Raw genomic sequence first — 21,563 nt, 5'->3', positions numbered from 1 at the left:
CCCCTTCCCCTCTGGCCTGGTCCTGATCCCTGGCTCTAAAGTCCAGTGGTGCCAGGGGACTGGTGTGCTGAGGGTGGGTGACAGTCACAGCAGGGTTTTGGGGTGCTGGGGTAGCCTACATGCAAGAGGTGACCGGTCCTCCTCCTTCCCCCAGGTCTTGCCATGGAGATGCGGCATCGAGAAGCGGGCTCTGCAGAGGAGCTCCTCGTGGGCTGACTGACATATATTGAAGGTCAGGAGCGGTTTGGATGAGACCTGTGGCTGCTGAGAATATTGATCAGCGAGCTGGAAAAAAACAACCAAACAAACATGAATGCTTCGTTTCTTGATCCTCTGGAAAATAACTCCAGACACCTGAACTTTTCGGAGAAGAACTCGCAACTCTTGCAGTTTGAAGACGAGGACTGCCACGTGCCTTTGGCCATGGTCTTCACCTTGGCCCTGGCTTATGGGACCGTGATAATCCTGGGAGTCTCTGGGAATCTGGCCCTGATTGTCATCATTTTGAAACAAAAGGAAATGCGCAATGTTACTAACATCCTCATCGTCAACCTGTCCTTTTCTGACCTTCTAGTGACCATCATGTGTCTTCCCTTTACCTTTGTGTACACTTTAATGGACCACTGGATTTTTGGGGAGGCCATGTGCAAATTGAACCCTTTTGTGCAATGTGCCTCAATCACCGTCTCGGTCTTTTCTTTAGTTCTGATTGCTATCGAACGCCATCAGCTGATCATCAACCCCCGTGGCTGGAGGCCAAGCAACAGGCATGCCTACATGGGGATCGCTGCCATATGGGTTTTGGCCACGGCTTCCTCCTTGCCTTTCCTGATTTACCACGTGCTGACAGACGAGCCCTTCAGAAACATAACGTTTGATGAATATAAGGACAAATACGTGTGCCTAGACCTCTTCCCCTTGGACACTGCCCGGCTTTCTTATACCACCACTCTTCTGGTGATTCAGTACTTTGGACCGCTTTGTTTTATATTTATTTGCTACTTAAAGGTAAGAGGAAGCTCCCTCTGTGACATATATATACTTTCTTTTTGTCTGATGTTTGCTTACCTTAGCGATAGCTGTGGTTGTAGGTTAAATTATCCCACGTGTTTCTCTTTGTTGAATTTCCCACAGATTTACTTTCGCTTGAAAAAAAGGAGCCACATGATGGACAAGATGAGAGACAGTAAGTACAGATCCTCTGAAACCAAAAGGATCAACATCATGCTGATCTCGATCGTGGTTGCCTTTGCAGTTTGCTGGCTTCCTCTCACCATTTTCAATATCGTGTTTGATTGGAACCACGAAATTCTGCCCGTTGCTACCTGCAGCCACAATCTGCTGTTCTTGATCTGCCACCTCACTGCCATGATCTCCACCTGCGTGAACCCTATTTTCTATGGGTTTCTCAACAAGAACTTCCAGAGGGACCTGCAGTTTTTATTTCACTTCTGCCACTTCCGCTCCCGTGAGGAAGATTACGAGACTATAGCCATGTCCACCATGCACACAGATGTCTCAAAAACCTCTCTAAAGCAGGCGAGCCCAGTCGCATTTAAAAAAATAAACAGTGACGACGATGACAAAATATAAAGAAGTAATAATAATTCTACACCAAACCTCTGGAAGTTCGCCCGCAGGTGAAATATGCCCAAGGACAAGCACAATTATGTAACAAGTACCAAATGGGTAATGCTTTTCTTCTTTTTCCAAGGAACTTTGATTGTTGTCCCTTTGAAATGTTATGCTGTGCATTTTTTGCCCCTTACTCTGCTTTAATGTTCACAGCAGTTACATCTGAATCTTATTATTAAAGAGTGGCTGGACTTGCTCCTACCTATGGTTTTCAGCAACTTTCTCTTGTTCTGTTTCTTTGTACAGTTATGTACTTGAGCACAAAGATACATTTACTGATTTTTATTTTTTAAGATTTTTTTTTTTTAAATTATTATTTCTTTCCCAAATAATTAGTTCTCAGGATTGTCCATTTAAGACCATTGCGGTATGAAGCGCGTATGAACTGCAGGGAGGTTGTCCCTACAGAAGACACCCATCCCAACATAAATTAGGACATTCTGATTGGAAGAGTTGTCCCCTTGTTTGTTTTTGTTGTTTTTAATCTGTCTTTTGATGAATTTAAAAATCCTGTGAACGTAGTGGAGGCATGCACAAAATGATTCTGAGAAACCCATAGGTCACATTAAATGGGGACATGCCTTTGGCTCATTCAGAGAGGCAATTCAGACTGTAATCACTTTGGTTCACAGGCAGGATTAGGAGAGAAATTCTGTTCTCATTTACGAGAATAAAAACCTGGAGTAATTCCACAGAACACAATGGGATAACTCGGATTTTCACCACAGCAAATGAAAGCACAAATGGGCCTTTAATCCCAAATTATTACAGCTGATTTTAGTAATGCAGGCTTTTTTATTTTTCAAAATCCCAAACCCCATTTTCATCTGCCATCACTGGAAGACTGGGATGAAATCTGCTGTCAGTCCCAAGCCTATGAACCATGTAAATTCTCCTTATGTCCTATGTATGAATGTCAAGAATCTGAAGGGAGGTGATCATGTTTGTTTTCTGTACAAGGTGTGATTCCATCCTTGCAGACGATGTTACAAGTCAGGTTTGGGATTAAAAAAACAAAAAATAGCTGTAGCTACCTGAATCGTTTCCTAATAATTAGTGCTGATCTGTACAAATGATGTATAGCCTCATTCTATTCTGTGTTCAGACGCGATGATATAAAGCTGGATTATCTCCAAGGTGATGGATGACTTAACTAAGATCTGCAAAAGTTAAAAAGAGGATATAGCGTGGTTGCAATTGGAACATTTTGTTTCCACAGTTGACTGAAGTGTGGGAATATTTGCCAAATGTACACAATAGAGCTCTGTGTTACTGCTTAAAATATATATCCTCTAATTACACAAAATGTACGTGACTAGATCCCCAGCTGAGGGAAGCCTGCATCACTTGGCTGCTGTAAATGAAACGATACCAATATCAGCCAGCTGAGGCTCTACGTCATACAGTGCACTTTGCTATATAATCAATGCCTTTTCAAATAATCAGCTTTTTAAAGTACAGTATAGTCTTCGTTTAGCAATATCGCTTTGTACCCTTCTGACACAGAAGAGTGTCTTTAAAACAGGTGTAAATGTAGCATCAGTGGGAACCAAATCTGATACCTTTCAGATCTCAAGAAGATCTCAGGATGTGATGGTGAATTTAATACGCTCTAAATTAGATACGGATAACTGTCTAAGAAAGGAAGATCATTCGGTTTGCCAGCATTTAAAAGTCCAGAGCTGTGCCTTGTGCAGTCTTAAGAACAGTGTAGAATATTCAAGTAGCAATGTGTTCTTGTGCATTATAATTCAATGTATTTCTTTATTGACAGATAACTTAATTAAAAAGGAAGTTTCTGTACTTGAAAACAGAGAGAGAATGTATAAAATGAATTATATGACAGTGCTTTCTTTCAGAGCCTTGCCCTTTCGTATTTTATGAGATGTCCCTTTCCTGGTGGCTCTTCATGGAGGGTGTTGCTAATATGATAAGAGGCTCCTGAAATTATTACCTTGTCACTTCACAGTAATTTTGTTACACCAAAGGGTGTGTGTTTCCACTGAGATGCATTGTAGAAACCCAGCTCTGTTCTTCTGCTAAGAATGTCACATCACGGTTTTCCCATTGGGGAAAAAAGAATCACGATGTATTTTGATTATTATTATTGCTCCCATTTAAAAGAAATAAAGCAAATCATCACTTTCTTCAAAACCAGCGGGAGAAGACAACAAAATTGTTTGGGGAATTTTCCAGTTAGTTTGTTGGAAACACTTAATCAAGCTGAATTAGAAGCTTACACACAGGAGCTGTTGGTGCACGGAGATTCACAGGTCCTCAATAGGACAGGAGCACACTTAGTCCCACATCAACCTTTCTCCTGCTGGTGCTACTGCCTCAAATCACAGCATCCATCTCCCGAGGATGTTTGCCTGGGGATTTTTACCCTCCTGTCTGATAATCAAGTGGGAGCTGGGCCAGCAGATGCAAGCTAAAGCATCCCTTCAGCTCATCCGGGTGAAGCTCAGGAGCCATCTTTCTGCTGCATTGCACCTTAGGATCAGGCTTCTTTCCCATGTTTCCTCCTCTCCCTGCGAGAGGCATGCTATGCTGCCTTTCCTAAGGCTCCACGAAGGATGCAGATTCATACATACAGCACGGAAACGCGTTTGTCAGCAGGAAAACACATTTGGAGAATTTCAGAAGCAAAATCATTGCTGTTCGAAAAGAATCTTTTACGAGAACAAAGATAAAAGAAACCTTCCTGAGGTGCTGACCTGACATCTGCAGGGTGTAGATGACATCTGCAGAGAGCAGTATTTTTGTCACAGGTTGCATGACTTGACACTAGAGTCCTCAAAAGCTGCCGGAGATGTTTTCCTCCAGACATCTGGCTCCAGCACTAATCCTCTCTTGCACTTTCACATCTCCAGCATGGCTGCTCATCCTATGTGCTACATTTCTAGATAGGGCAAACTGTTGGGTTTCATGTTTCTGAATCATTTTTCAATCGTTCTGTTTCGATTCTTCTTCTTCCTATGTGCTGTTTTGGCAAACTCTCCCCATTTCAGCACGTACTGATTCCTATCCTAAAAGCCTGAAGACTTCATTTATTCTTTCAGACTGGCGGAAACCAAAGGAATCTGACAGAAACACACACAGTGAGGGATCTATAAGGTAACTTAGCATTTCTGTGCACCACGGCTTCCACATATATGCTTAAACCCATCCCCATTTATTCAGTTTTGATTCTGAGTTCATGTGAATGAACTGAGATGAAACAGTGAAACTGGAGAATTTGCTTAATCATTTGCCTAAGCACTCTTACAGAATGATGGTGAACTGCTGGCGGGGACTTCACATCCTTTCCTAAAAGACAAAATAAAACAAAACAGACTTTGGATTTCAGATTATCACAGAAATAAACCTGCATATAGATTTTCCTGGCAGTTTTCCTCTGGATTTTTCTTTGTAGTAGTCCAGTGCCTGACAATACTTGAAGTTAATGCCTTGCTTCAACTGTATTCCTCAGTTCTTGGTTAAAAGAGTTTACCAAAGCAGTAGATACAGAATGAAGGCATTAAGAAACTTTATTTTTTTTAAATAAAATTAGAGTAGGAGATGTGAATTTAAATACCACCTTCATCTGCAAGAGGCTAAAATAAATCGGTTGAGTATCAACAGTGGAGAAATTATAACTTATACATCATTTTAAAGTTGATGTGAAAGAAAATTCTTTTCTTTTATCCATGTTTTGCAGAATTTCAAGTGTTTGAGGATTACGTATAAGAGAGGGAATAAGTATGACCGGTGTTAGTCCCTTATACTTTAATTGCCCGTGGCCCAAAGTAATTTTCATACCATGTTTCTGCCCATGCTAAACAGTGTTTATATTCCAATTGAAGCCGAAATTTTGCAGATGAAGGAGGGCATCCACAAAGACTAGCTTTAGGGTAGTTTCCCTCATCTCCTTCAGTGGCAATTCAAGGGCATGCACACCTGCTCTACCATCTGCCAAAGTGTTTTTCTCTCCATTATCTCCATGTAACACCATGTACACAGCAGCAGAAGGATGGCCAGCTTCCAGGGCTAGCGCTGCTGAATTCTTCCTCCCTTGTTCCATGCTCCGTGGTGTTCCTTACACCTTTGGAAGGCGCTTCCTGAGGAAGCCTCAGGAATTTGTACTCTGGTTTTGTAAAGCCCAAGAGCAAAATTCAACTGTGTGAAGGACAGTGCTGTGAGCATGAGGTCAACTTTCAACAATTCCTTCCACAGAAATTCTCTTCCAGCAGGTTCCTGGTAGGCAAGCCTCTCAGAATTTGCACTCCATCCAAGTCCGAAATTCACAAAGCCTATGTAGGTTGGAAACATGTCCATACAAAATACCCTGCACATTATAGCAATATTGACAGTGCACTGCGTTTCACAATTCCGGGAGATCTGTTCTTCTGACATCAGTGAGTCTTCATTGCAAGAAACTTGCACCAGATGCAACAGCTCCTGAGGTCACTGCACAGGGGACCCTAACTTCCCACAAATCATGCTAAATTTCAGAGACACGGGGAAATAGACTGAGCTTGGAAAAGAGCAGAAGGTACAGATGGAGCCTCGATGTGTTCTGACAGATACATACAAAAAGATTAAAAGGCAGACTCATCTGTGTTTCTGTTTGGAGTCAACAAGCTGGTATGTAAATGTTTCTAAGGCAAATCGGTGGTCCAAAGATCGTGTAGGATTAATGGCTTCTCTGCATCTGTTTCCAAAAAAAGGGACCTGGATCTACAAATGCAAATACATCGGAAGGTTCTTCATCTTTGACGAATGTAAATCTTTTTTAAAGATGAAGAAAACAAAAACATTTTTGGCAAAACCAAAAAAGGACAGCTTCTCCTTGCACCCACCCACAGGCACATGGGTCCATTTTCTTTCTGCGTGAAATGGAGAACATCTGTCTACGGCAGGAGGAGCAACACTGAAGCAGGCTTGTCTTTCTTGCTTCATGTTCATACTGATACTGTGCTGCTATTTTTCACTCTGCAATCTTCTTTTGTTTTCCCCCCAAAGCCATGTCATTTTTATTATGCTATTTATATTCTTTCTTAATAAAAGTTCTGTGGAAAAAAAAAAAAAAAGCTACTTGCAAGATCCTGTTCTACATGTGCTTGAACATATGGGTGAAAGACATCAGAGAATTTGAAGTAATGTGCCCAGTGCTGTGATGATATTTCAGGGTGTAGAAAAAGTAGGAAATGTGTTTGATTTGTTACATGCTGTTCTCCAGCCTTTTTTTTTTTTTTTTTTGGAGGGGGGAGGAGAAGGGGGGGGATTACAGCTTTATTTCATTCAATTTGAATGTCACCTACGTCCACCTATTCAGTATTCCTGCTGGGTGACCAGCCTCTGGAGACAGAGGAAACACTGGGCAACACTTTATATCCTTACTTATGGCCTTAATGATTGCCTACAGGCTTCTCTCTATCTGTAATACGTTTGGATGTAAAAGCAAAAGTGCTCACTTCTTTCTCTTAAAGACTAGTAAATGTGGCTCATTTAAGAGATGATTTGGAATACCTTTTTTGAAATTTTTTTTTACCCCATTATTATTGCAGTAATGTTTGAGGCTGTTTGCATGAGCCTTCATTTATCACAGGTGTATGGGAACAGCTGAGTCACAGCCTGAACCTCTGATTGATCACCTGAGGTGAGCCGTGAGTCAGCCAGAGGAGCACAGGTGAAGGCAATTCCTAGACCTATTTAAGAGCTGGATACCAGTGGGGAAGGTTTTCTTCTGGAGGTCTGCTCTGCTGGTGTGTGTTGTGATTGAGCCCAGGATAGGGGTAAGCCTTCTGTTTATTTTCTTTTGTTATCATAGTCTGCTTTGCCTAACTCTCTTGTTTATTTTGTGATTATAGCATCCTAATGTTCTTTGGTTATACAACAGTCAAGGGTAGTCCCACAACTGTCAGTTATGGTGTTTGTGTGCTTAGAATTAGGCAGGTTTTGAGATAAGAGCCTTCAAACCTGACCTACAGCAAGGTTAACAGACAGCCTTCTATTGACTTCAGTGAGCTTTGGGTATGGTCCTTGATTCAAGTGGTGCTGAGTAGCAGTACATGTCTGAGTTTCTGTTTGCTAGAGAGGGTAGCAGGCCATAGAAAGTGACTTTTTAGCTCTGTGGTTCTAGAAAAGACACTACTCCACAGCTGCCATGTCTTTGTGAGGGATATATCAGGCAGTTGCCTTCAGCTAGCACTTATAGGTTTGCTTCATCCATGAGTTTTGTTATGATGTATTTCCTTGACAGAGTTACCAGTTAAATGTCTCTGCCAGCTTGTCTGGCTAGCTGACAAACCCATTTGCTTCTCAGAAAATACAAGAGGGCACTAGCACTTCTGAATGTAGTTTTGGTTCTCTGCAAGTATACTTATTCATAGGTTTTTCACTGCTACAAGTGTGGATTTTGTTTACTGTTACTATTGCTGGTTTTTTTTCCTCTACTTAATCAAAAATAAAATAAATAAAGATCATTGTCACCTGGACAGCATCACTGAGGTTTGAAGTTCACTCCAGGTGGTAAGGGATATCAGTCTGCAGTGAGAGGCTGGGAGCATGACTAGCAGTGGTGCTCTCACAGCACAAACATCAGAAATAACGAATAAAACTAATTTGAATTGTTGCTTATACATGGCTGTCTTCGGAGTTAGGTAAAGGTATCTTTAAAGCAATGTATTGAAACTTAAACTTAAATACTAATATTTTTTGTGGTGAAAATCAGGCTTTCAAATAACTCAGTGTCTTCATGAAATTACAGAGCCTGAGCCTAATCATGCTCCTATTCATCCAATGGTGCAGTTGCTCTTCTATCTCTATCAATAAGGTTATGATATAGATGAGGCACATAAGGGCAATCAGCCTATGTTATCTAATCAGCAGATGTTTTTTAGGTCCGTGTTACTTAGGATGTGAATATGGCCTTGGATATTTAACTCTGGGTTCTTAAGAAAACAATGTACAAGGTCTTAAAATTACTATTTGGACAAGATCCTGAGCACTCTACTCTTGGTGTCTCTGCAGAAGCAGGCAGTTGGACTGGCTGAACATCCCTTCCAACCTCAAGCCTGTAAACTGCATCATCAAAAATTGCTTCACAGAGTAGAGCAGTTTCTTTCTTTAAGTAAAGCATTTAGGGAGCTGTTTTTATCTCCAAACTATGAACTACTGCGTGTTTGCAAATTGTATCAATTGGCAATTCTATGTATTTAGTTTTAGCTTTCCATTTGTTTCACTCTGGTGTTAAAACACCACCTGAGAAGATGTTCTCAAATGTCAATTCTTTAAGCATCTTGGAAAGCACAACCTGGTTTTTCTCATCTCTTAAAATACCTTGGTCTCTGGAAAAAGCCTTTTTGCTTTGTAAACATTTCAGTGCTAACCCATGACATGATATATTGGTGTTATTAATCCATTAAGTGAGATCCAAGTAACCCTGTTGTATTGAAGTATTGCCACTTCTCCCCAGTATCCAGATTTGGCGTAATAAACTTTTGGATGGACTTGTTAGAGCTTGATTTGATTTATATACAAAAGCACTGAATGCAAGAGGAACTTGGTGTAGTTGTACACAGACAAGTTTGGGGAAGATTTGGAGTTATGCTGGTGAAAAGCGTTTCTATCAATGATTAAATAAGGGAAAGAATGCAGAACTCACTCTTGTCTGCTATATAGAGCAGCAGTGAGCTGGCCAGAGTTATCTGGTCAAAGAGCTCAATTTTACATCTGAATGAGTCGGAGCAACGTGGGAGGAAGTACCATGGTAGAATTTGACTGAAGAGCTGTGGTATTGCAGAGCTGGTTTGTGTAGGAACACGAGGAGAGAGTGGAGGCAGATTTGGTTGGCTGAGGAGCAGGTATGTGACATGGAGTCCAAATCTTTATACTGTTATTTACAGTAACCTATGGTATGGAATCCAGGATAATTATCAGCTCTAGCCCAAGCTGTAGTACGTGTATATGTGTTTGTCACAGATTCTGTTTTGGTAATAAAAACCTAAAACTTACTAGTTGATGCAAGTAAAATCCAGTTTAGCGTGGTTCCTGTGAAAGAGAAAGAACTTGTCAGTGCAGATGCTGACAGCACAAATTATACTTCTGCAACTTTAAAGCCAGCTGAATTTGAAAGAGTTCTGATTGCTCTGATACACTGTGCTTACTCGGTGCAATGTATTTTTAAAAAGCTACAGATGAAGCATGTTTCTGATGAATATATAAGCAATAGTACTAGCTGCATAATAAAGATGCAAGTGTTGTTCATACATTGTTTTTAAAAGCTGGTGTTAGCCCTGTCAGGCTGGATTTTGCCATTTGATTTCCTACATGGTTTCTTAGAAAACCAGTACTGTTTATACAACGACTATGATTGCTGCTAGGGGGAAAACAACACTAACAAAACAACCCAAACCTCACTTCTCAGGAAGTAGATTCTTACATGATTTGTCAAACCCTCCCCTCTCTCCATCAAAAACTTCTCCATCTTGTTTTTAGCTCAGGGTAGCACAGAGTGCATTCTGACAACTTCAAAACCTCAGGTAAGGCTCTACACCAACACTGACCAAACCAGACAGCTGTGCTGCTTTGCCACTGACCTCTGAATGAGACCACAAACTACTCTGCTACTTTGCCCTGGCAGCCAGAATTCAAGAGCAGATAGGGCTACTTTCATGAGACAGGAACCGTGGTAAATACATGATTCTAATTCTTATTTAGAAATATCCTGCACAAGGTTCTGTTTCCAGAACACAGTTTGAACAAGCAACAACACAAGATTGCTAAAAAGATAGGTTCCCAGTGATCCTGGGTGTCACAATTCCTGCCTCTCTGCATCATTTTGGCAGCTCTCTGCACTGATCCCTTCTATTCCCATTGCAAGCAGGTAATGTGGCTGTAAATGAAATGAGGGTCACACAGACCTCTCTTAGGTGTGGTTCAGGATTAAGCAGTCCCTCTTCCCACCTTCTTCTCTTCCCATGCTTCTCAATCACTTATTTCTCTGAATGGTAAACGAAGCTGTGCTGCTGATCTGGCTTAATTATAACCTAACAATAAAGTAGGTGCCCTGGGTGAAGCATGGAGGTTAACAGGAGGACAGAGTGACCAGCCATGGTCGGACATACGTAGTGCTTAGGCTGGAATGATCATGTAAAAATGTTAGTCAAACTACACCCTAGACTTGTAATAAGGAAAATACTTGTGTGTCCATCATCTTGTGAATAGCTGTTTTTGCAAGACTGGATTGGCCCTTATATGACACCACTGGTGAGCTTACTGTTTTAAATGCTCCTCTTTGTGTTTAGGCCTTATGTGATGGCAATCATTATTTCCTTTCCATGTAAAGCTGTCTTACTTGTCTGCTATGCAGCAGAAGCAGTGAACTCAGTTCCAAGAAATTCAATAATCACGGAAGCATGCATTTTCTAGTCAACTCTACACCACAGTGTGGGTCTCTGGATTGCAAAGACTGGCATTTCTGTGGTTTTATTCCCTCCCCCCCTTCACTGGAAACCACTGGAAAGAAACAGATTGCTGCAGAGTACATCCAATGAGTAAAGAAAAAGCTATGCCCCTAAATCCAAAGGTTTGTATTCAGGAAAGTGCAGTGGTTGAGATTTCTGTTTGAAGAGGAGGCCAGGCAATGTCACTGAGATGCCCGAGACTCAAGCTTGCTCTAAATATATTCTGATGATTTATTAATAGGAATAACGCAAGTAGGCTCAAAATGCCTTGCTTAAATTGGTGTGAGACTTCCACCAGCAACTTCTACTGTGCTGAATCACTGTGATATCCAGTTCTGAGCTCGTTTTCAGAGTTCTAACTTGGAGCTCCCTCAGTTTGGCTACCTTGACCTGTGAAATCTCACATGACTCAGCACGCCTCTCTTGCAAAGTCCCACAGAATATGATAGTAATAGATGGAAGGAGTTGAAGTATGAACTTATTTACTGCAGCCACTGAGGCCAGACTGTATGACATATTTATGTCTAAACAGCAGCATTTTCATGACAGAGAGAAATAACCAGAATCTGCTATGTGAAATTGTTACAACTGAGTTTCAGTCATGCTCCAGAAGTAGGGACGTGGTTGTGATTATAATACAGCTGAGATCTTTTAACTGAGTTTACTAACAAGTAGTTGCATAGGCTTGTATCTGTGTTATTTTTCCATGTAACTAAAGATATACATGTTAAAAATAGTGTCCAGTGGATTGAAAAGATCATTTTGAATAGGAGTCACCAAAACAAAAATCTGAGTGTTTTTAGAATGATGTTACTTGAATTTTCAGAAGTTCCACAATAAAACACAACTTTGATCCAGTTAACTTGACTTAAAAACATATGTCTAAGAGGACAATGGGCTAGAAAGATATTTGGGCAAAGTCCTTCTTCTCAATGAGTTCTTTTTCATAAAATGTGATAGATCAAGAAATGGAGTTGCTCTCTGTTATCAGTATCAGTTGTCAGAGGAAAGTGTAGCAGGAGTTGCTGGTTTCACCTTATTTGCCACAGCCATCAGTATTGTGTTAACACTGCCACGCTCCCAGTTACGCTCCTCCGCTTTTGCAGAGTTTCTTCATTTGTTTTCCTTCTGTTACATCTCACTTTCATTAAAAAAACATTACTTTTTCCACTCAAATGATCTTAATTGTTCTCTCACAACATGCAAAGAATTTAATGGCCAGTTTTATAAAATTAAAATAGACTTTATGATGGTCATGGGAGAAAAATGTATGGTTTACCAGCGTATGAAATAAATCCAAGCTATTAACATCACTTTGGTAGAGAAGAAACTAGTCAGTATTTTCCAGAAGAAATGTAGTATGGGGCTCTTAGGTTCTTTCTGCTGCCTTATTTTACAGTTACTACGTGGTCCATTCAAAATTTATACTGTGGTCAGCATGTATATTGGGAAAACTGACCCCAAAATATTGAAGTGTTAATTTCCAGACACAACAAAAACTTAGACATCTAGCAGTCACTAAATGGCAATATCTCATGTACTGGAAATTCTTTTTGCTGTGCAAACAATCGTTATGAATCTAGAAAAAGCATGAAGTAATCTCTCATTGGAAAGGATCTCGGATCCATCTTTATTCCTGTTAATTTCTAGCTTTGAACTATTCTATTTTGCCTTTGCAAAGTAGCTTCAAAGTGTAAAAGAACGTTGGCATGAAGGGCCACATTTACAAGAGGGCTTAGGATGCTCATCAGAAATCTGATGGCAGCACATCTGTAGCGTGTAGCTAGTTTTAATAGAGGCACATAGATAGAAAGACCAAAATGCCATGCCTGCAATACTAATCAAGTCTGCCTTTACCCAACATCATCCTTATTACTATTATATATCACTAATGCAACTAGTCATATGTGACATGATATGTATCATCATGAGAATGGAGAACTTATTAAAATAAATCATCATAAATGGCAGTCGGCTTCAGTTTCTTAAACTGATGTTAATCCCTAAGAAACTTATTTGGGTGCCATGTATGTCTACAGATGCTAAAAAGTCTCTGGAAACTCAAAATGGTATGGCTTGTTCAGTGAGAGATGTGGTGATGTTTAGGTCCAGCACTGCATCTGGCTTATCTCTGGAACTCTGCTATGTGCTCTGAGTATATTTTAGATGATTTAGGTAACAGCTGTTACATTTGTCTTCTGCAAACCAGGGGATTAAGATAACTGGGCTACAAATTGTCTCAGTACACAAAACGGATGACCCATTTCTGTCCCTGTGCTCTCTGCCCTAAACTCTTCAAATAAGAATAAAACCTGCTTTACACTTCGGATTTAACAACTTGGTGTAGGATCAGCACAATTCTTATCACTAGCCATTTGTATGAACATCTTAGTTCTTCTTCCCTGGTGGTTCCCTCCAGCAACTTTTTGGAAATGCTTTGAATTTGTGACAATATGAGTTTTAAATGAAGAACTATCAGACATTTGATTGGCTATTAAGTATCAGGGTCTTCTTGCAGAGTCTACTCCGTATAGAAATGAAATTGTTATGTGAGATGTTTTCTTCGCTACCTTGTTGAGCAATGCCTTTAGCTCTGCTTCATGATGCATCACACATTGAATTTGTGATTATTTTTTTTTTTCAAATTTCCTTTCAGTTACAATTAGAGTATTCTGCATCCAGGCATCTGCAGGCCATACTGAATGCTGTCTTGGGTTGCCCTCTTCTAGAGGGAACAGAAAAGTCTTGGAATGATGATAAGTTCCTCTGCTGTACAGGCTGCTTAAGAGACTAAATGTTGTTTCTTATAGTTATTACTGTATTGTAGATGTTTTTACTCAGCAAGTAAATGGAATCATAGCTCTAAAATCCTGTAAGCCTGGCTGCTAGTTAGTGAAGTTATATGGGTGGCATGATTTGAGAATCAAGCCTTCAACTGCTACGGAGGTATTGGGTGGTAACTGGAAATGTCAAGGTAAGAATTAACCTCCATATATACATGATTTATTTTACCTTTACATAGGTCTTCTAGAAAAGCTTTCTTCGTCAACCTGTAGCTTGTGAAGTTTCATAGTTAGAAGTAATACTTTCGTATCCAAGTAAGATGAATAAGGGCATTCTGTCACAGTAAGCACTGAACCCATAAAATCCCATTATCACAGTTCTGTGCAAAATGAAGCAAGAACATCAGAAGTTAGGGAACATGGCTATCAGTAAGAAACAGACAGGGCAATGAAGATGGGGACAGAAGTAGTTTTGATAACAAACCTTTTAACACTGATTCAGTATCAATGTCTTTCATAACTGGGGAGAGTCAGAGAGAAGCACTGTTTGTGACTATCTCTACACAGGTATCAGATTGCCAACAGAGCAAGGAAATCCTTTGGTAAATAAACAGTATAGTAAACACGTAAGGAAAAACTATGTTGCTTAAGTGGACGCCAAAAGAGGAGTTGAAGAAATAACAGATCCTTTCCTTTTGTGATCAAAAGGAAGAAATAGGGAAAAACTGGCTTGGATTGTGTGAAAATTCCAGAGCTGAATTTAATTCAACATCAGAAAAAGAAAACAAAAATAGGGTACTGGTACTCCAGGATTTTTAAAAATTGTTAAAACATGCTTTTTTTCTTTTTAAAGATCTTGATAGAAATCGAAAACTTATGAAATAGACAACATTATTCTTAGATGTGCAAAGTTAACATCCAGCATTGTTAAAATAAAACACTGCATTTATGTGAAGCCACAAAATTAACTACCTGGATGCATTTACACAGAATCACAGAATTGTAGGGGTTGGAAGGGACCTCCAGAGATTGAGTCCAACCCCCCTGCCAAAGCAACCCTTCCCCCAAACAAACAAAAACCCATTGGTGAAATAATGCTCAATTTTGTTCCAAACAAGCTCCATTTTCTTGTTGTTTTCTTAGTTTTATCAAGATACACTGATATCCCTCGTTCACTCTCATCATGCCTCTGATGCTAAAGGCAATCTCATGATAAATCCCAGCCCTTTTAGTGTAAATGAAAATAATTTGTCTTCCTCCATAATTTTTCTGTATGAAACCTCACAGTACTCCACGCCTATGGGTACCATTATTAGAGAGCTTGTTTACAGAACATAGAACTTCATTTAGTCAGGCATCCTATCATCATACAGTAGGTAACGACAGAAGGACTAACACAATGGGAAGATGTTGCAAAGGAAGGGAAAGGAATGCTTAACTCTCTCTGAAGATATAGATTCACATAAGAAACTCCATAGAGAAGTAACCTCCACCCCTTCTGGTCACACAGCTGAATTGCCTTCACCTGTGCTCCCATGCTGACCTGGTCCTTTCCCCATGTGCTCAATCAGTGCTTCAGGCTGTGACTTAACAGTTACCATTTAAGTATATTCTAAATTATGGCATGTGATGATAAAGGCCTGGCAGGACCATTCTATGCAAAATTGGGCTGGACAACTATAAAATAGAAAAAGATACAGAATGTCTGTGCTGTACATTTTCATCTACTGTCCTGATGGGGAGTTGAACTAAAGAAAAAAAAAAAAAAAAAAAAAAAAACAAAAAAAACAAAAAAACAAAAAACAAACAAACAAAAAAAAAAAAAAAACAGGAACTGTGAAGGAGAAAATGAAGAGAAGCTTGGGAGCATGACCTTTACATCGCGTTCATCTTAGAGTCTATACCAATGTTATGGATACAAAAAAAAAAAAAAAAGGAAAAAATCATTTTGCAAATTGTCTCAGGTGATTACAGCTTCAGAAAATTGGGGGGGGGGAAAATAATGAAATGTGTTCCTTTTTCAAATGTGTCCAGAGATGTTTTATTAAAAAACTGGAAGAAGTCATGAATCCCTGGTAAACTCCTGTCTCTGTGGTGATAGGACTAGGGGGAACAGCCTCAAGTTGTGCCAGAGGAGATTCAGGCTGGATGTTAGGAAATACTTCTACAAAAGAGTGGTCAGGTGCTGGAATGGGCTGCAGGGCAGGTGGTGGAGTCACTGAGCCTGGAGGTGTTCAGGAAGTGTTTAGATGCTGTGTTGAGGGATGTGGTTTAGTGAGAACTACTGGTGATAGGTGGATGGTTGGACTGGATGATCTTGGAGGTCTTTTCCAGCCTTGGTGTTTCTATAATTGTTTCCACAGTAATTCTGAACACGTGCAATTCACACTTTGCTGTTATTTTTCCACACATCAAAACGAAACAACAACAAAAAAAAGTACTCAAGATGCAGACACAAAAAATCCAGTCCGGTGTGTACTGTGCTTATTCTGTGGTGTTATGTATTCAAATGTTTATACAAGAACAAGCTCAGGGATGTGTGGGCGATTGCTTTGTTATGGTAGAAAGACTAAGCTTGGGAAACAAGCTCTAGTCACTATGGCAACAAACTTAAACTTGCCACGTGCCAATGTACAGTTTAGAAAGTTCAGTTTATTTTTTTTGATAATGTAATATATAAGTAATGAAAGAACAAGTGATGGTTTGCTTCCCAGTTCTGCAATTCGTATCAAGTTTCTTGTGCTGATCCTGTCCAGTGTATTAACATCACCGAGCCTTATTTAATTTTGACCGTATCTGTTATTACAACTTAGATTTGTTTACTTTAAAAAAAAAAAACAAAAAACAAAAAACACAAATTTGGGAAGGTGGGAAAAAAAAATGCAGTGTGAGGTTTCTGAAAATGCAGCTTCAAAAAGTGGCTTTTTTCTGGGATCTTCTTGGGGCATGCAATATTAGAAGAGATGACCTTGGTTATTGATGCAAGCCTTCTGCAATAACAGAGTTTTTCTTTGGTTTGAATGTAGGCTTTTTCTGTTGATTTAGGAAGGAATTTTTTTCTGTAGGTGTTGTAAATTAAACGAAAGTGCTAGAAGTAATCATAAGGAAAACAAATTGCTTTTGTGGTACCAATAATTTGCTTTCGTAGTACCAGTAGCTGAAATTCTGTCCATTAGCTAAAAGAAGGTATTGGATTAAGCACTGCATGGGATGCGTACTGAGCACTGTAGCTCATGCCAACAAGCTATAAGTCCTTAAATTCATGATACTGGAAGTTCTTTGATTTTTTTCAAGAAAGGGGAAAAGTGCAGAGAGGCAGAGTATGCTGAAAGTATGTGCGTGGGACACGAAATGCAGAAGATTGAACAAAAAATGTAATTTACAGTCTGTTCTTCTAATTTTAATGCTGGGAAATGGTCAGTTACCTTATTCCAAATGCAGTTAGTGCAAAATGTTGTGAGATCAACCTCTCTAAGGAAATACAGCTTAACAAGTACTAATCATGTTGCTAGTAAGCTTCTGGAAGAGTATTCAGGTGCCACAACAGTGCTGAAATCAGAACTTGAGAAGAGCAGGTATAACTGTGTAACCCAGCTGAAATCAGGCACCTTTGGTTTTCTGTAGGGTTCCTTTCACCTTAAGCTATAATGACTTAGACAGACAGAATCAACAGCTACTAAATTTGTTCCTTGTGACTGGTTCTTTGTCTCCTTTGTTCCCCTGGCTTCTGTGCATGCACTATGGACAGTTAGAATCTGTGTGTCCAACCTGGTGCTTTGTTTCCTCTTACCTCTGTTACTTTTGGAACAACAAGTGATCTTTTTTGTTTTTCCATCCGACTAGTTTTAATTATACTGACAGATTATATTAGGCAACCAGGAAGTTGATTGCTAAGTGTAGTGCAAATAATTGCTTATGAGCCCATCAGGCCCATTTAGCATAATAATTATGTTTTCTGTTTATCAGTGCAGAATTCAGACGGCCAATATTCTGAGAAGATAGGATTGATTTGATTATGAACGCCACTCAGAATCCTTATTATGCATTGGTTTTGTCAGAATAATACACTCTTTTGTAATGTCTAAATAAAATAGCCATTGCTTTACTTTCAAGGTTAGGGTTCCTGTTTATTATTGTGTAACATAGTTATCTATATGCAATTTCCTCACAAGCCTGATGCTATTTAGACATTCACACCCATCCAGAAAGCCCTTTGAACTGAAAGCATGCGCAGGTTTATTGCAGACTGAGTGACAAAGAAGGAATCCTTTTGTGACACTGTCTTGGTGGCACTAAACCTGGCTGGGAAGTGAGAAGCAGCAGACTGCTACTGGATTGTAATGGGAGTGACAGCAGTGAGTGTTGACCAAGTTTAAAGAGAAGATTTTGTTCTAAAAATGTGCATCCTTTCTATTTGACTTTTTTTTTTTTTTCAATTTGAGGTGAATTCCAGCTGGCTATGTGGTTAATTCAAAATCTTAAATTCATTAATTCTTGGATATATTAGCATTCAGGTAGGAAAGGGCAGGAAATCATGCTCACAGAAATTTATTATCAAAGAACTCCCACAGAAAACAGCACTTCCATAGGAATATCTTCCTACTTTCAGGTATGACTTTTCTGAAACCTTGAACAACTCACAGAAAACAGCAAAGCTGAATTTATGGAGATAACATAACTGTCTCACCTGTCTCCACCATAAATAGATTGAATTTGTCTCAGCTGCCCTCTCCTTGATTACATTTCATATTTGAAATGATTATTATTCTGAATTATTTCCTGTTTGAAGTATAGTTTTTTTCAAATCAATCTGACAGGCGCGCACTCTACAGAGATGCCTAATTGCCTTTTATACTGGAAGGTATTGCTTGAAAAACATCTAGTTTCTATACCTAGATTGCTTTATGCATAAGGAAACAACCTGACAAGATTATTATTATGCAGTAGGAGGTTAGTAAGTGATACCAGATCAGTATCTTACAGAAAATAATTCTCTGAACACCAAAAAAAGTCCCATTGAGCTTGTAGGATCGACAAGGATTGAAACTAAGTACTAGAGATGCTTCATAAAGAGGGTAAGGATGTTACGTGCTCAGAGACTGCATTTTGCCTGGTCACCCTGGGTGGGATTGTAACTAAATGCAGTCGGAAGGTTCCAAATGTGAGTGGGTCTGAGCAGTACGTGTTTAGCACGGGATTTGTCTCAAGAAAGGTGCATGTAGCCTTGATGCGGATGCACAAGGTTCTCATACTGAAATCTCAAGTATGTTCTTCAGATTTCAACCTTGTAATTGCAGTACAAATAAAACAAAATAAAAATCTCACTAATAGCTGCAAGGGTCTTCCCAGCTTCTCTCTTGCTTAATGTGACTTAAATATCTTATTAAACAGAACGTTTCTGTAGGATTAGATGAAACTGACTATCACAGGAAAAAGTTTTTGTTTTCTAAGCTTGTTTCCTTCCTGTCAATAAGCATCTTTGCACGTCCACTTTCTCCCTAGAGTTTCTAGCATCCTAGGTGAAATAAATGCCATGAGATTATTTTTGCTTGCTAAGCTATTATGCTGGTTTTGCAGACTGGAGAATGTTTTCTCGGCAGGGAAATAATTCTCAAAACAATGAATTTTTTTAATGACATCTGAATTTTTATAAGATATCCAGGGCTTCAAGTCAAACTATCCACAGCATGAGTTTTCCTCCCTTTCATCACTGAATGCATTGTAACTGTGTGTTGGCAATGATCTTCATTTTACTTCTGGGTGCATAATTAGGTACATCCAAGAGCTAGCACAGTCAGTGTGTTGAAATAACCTCTTCTGTACATTACTCAGTCCCGAGACATGCTGGTTCCAAGAAATTCTCAAGGTTGTGTTGCCTTCACAGATTATGATCTAACTTTGGCTGTCTCTATGGCTCTGAAATATGATATTCAATAATATTTTTTCTCAAAAGCATTCATTTTAGTGCCAGAATCATTTACTGCACAATAGATATAGAAGTTGGATTTAGTTTTGTTGACCTACCTTGATTTATTTGCATCCTACTCTGTCTTTCAATGCGGTTTTAATCAAGTGTGAACGTACTAGTGAGGAAATGGGGCTAACCTTACTTGAGTCTTACTTTAGGCAGTTGCTTCTTTGTGATTTCAGGATCTTCAGCAACTTGATTCAAACCAGATTTGACCTACATTGGTGGTTTAGCCCAGGTTGCTGAAAATTCAGCAGTCTGGCATGAAATGGCCACGTCCTGGTAACTTGTGCTGCCTCTGTGCATTGCCACCATAGAAGATTCTGAAGGCTCATAGACAGGGCATTTTTCAGGCAGGAGGGTACCGAGTGCTGTGCTGTGTGTTGTGCTTGCAGTTGTAAAGCTCAGCAAAGACTCAGGTTGTGTTGATACCTGTATCTCGTTCACTCAGTAAGCTGTAGCGTATGCTAAGTGAAGGAAGGAATCAGAAACAAGGTATTATGAACAAGGTATTGCTTTTAGCATGAGATATAGTCTCAAAAACATTTCCTGGAAGTTTAGGGTTCATGTTAAGCACAGCACGGTACATACAGTTACTGAGATTTCCAAAATGTCTTTGATGTTGCATGGTGTGAACTTCTAACTGGAAGGAAGCAGATTTGTATTGTTCTGTACGTTGTAATTCTCCACGAAACCACTAATTTGACTGATGACTCATTTCAATTCTGTGTTCTTAATTATCTGACACCCCTAAACTTGGTATTCTCATGTGTGAATAAGCTATGAAATCTCTTATGCCTTACCATGCAGAAACATATTCAAAGGGAGCCCAGAATTGGTCCATAAAATTTTGTTTAATTTCATGCTACAATAGACTAGGAAACTGAATATGGTCAGTTTGGCACATTAATAGTAATCTTCATATTGAAAAGAACTTTCCAAGCTGTGCTTATTCAATTTCTTGCTCTTATCTGAACGTTTTCTTAGCGTCAGAACTCTGAATTCTACTTGTGCCAAACTGGAGTTTCACAACAGGGAGTAAACGTTATCTTTTTATACCTGTATCTGTGTCATAATGTTTACCTAGATAGGCCACTTTTCTGTTTCTTATGCTCAGATTATTAGCATAGCAATAGCAGAACAGCTATTAACTGTTCAGAAAAGTTCCTCTTTGCCTTTCCTGACTTCATCTAAGACAGATATTTTTCCCAAACTGTATCTGTATTGGTGCAATATTTGGATGCATTAATCTCTCTGTGGCTGCTTAGAATGATTTTTGGTTGGTTTGTTTGTTTGTTTTGTATGCCCATTATTTTACAGTGGTGATGTCTATAGAAGAGCTGATAAGATATTCTTGGGATTGTGGTCGTGTCAAGTGTTAAGCAATGTGATGCCTTTTTTCCTAATCAAAACACAAGTGTTGCACATAGCCTTCTCCAGAAGCCTCTCTGGGGAAGCTTTTACAGTTTTTAAGATCTTACATCTGAGCAGTATTGCATCTGGTCCAAGAGATCTGCTGTGCATTATAACATTTCAAATCTTAGATGCTGTGTCAATGTGGTTCCTATAGCATCACTAATGCAGTACTCATCTTTAACCATTAAAAAATACCTTTGCATTTAGCTTGGGCTTTTCAAACTGAAAAGTGAAGAATCCTTATTACATTTTATTCCAAGATAGTCAACAATCTTCAAATCCAACTAAATTAGTACGGGCATTACTTTAAAT

The 21,563-nt window shown here is 39.4% G+C and overlaps 1 protein-coding gene across 1 annotated transcript; it reads left to right on the top strand.

Moving 5' to 3' along the window:
• Positions 1-309: 309 nt before the first annotated feature.
• On the top strand, positions 310-1,593 carry NPY1R (neuropeptide Y receptor Y1; the record flags this gene model as incomplete). The annotated part of the gene is made up of 2 exons (XM_079534415.1): positions 310-1,008; positions 1,135-1,593. The coding sequence occupies 2 exons, from the start codon at positions 310-312 to the stop codon at positions 1,591-1,593; spliced, it is 1,158 nt and encodes a 385-aa protein (XP_079390541.1).
• Positions 1,594-21,563: the final 19,970 nt, after the last annotated feature.

Source organism: Tetrao urogallus, assembly GCF_951394365.1.
Source record: "Tetrao urogallus genome assembly, chromosome: 4".
Lineage (NCBI taxonomy): Eukaryota > Metazoa > Chordata > Aves > Galliformes > Phasianidae > Tetrao > Tetrao urogallus.
Note: the sequence above shows the minus strand (reverse complement) of the source record. Positions and strands in the feature narration are given on the sequence as shown.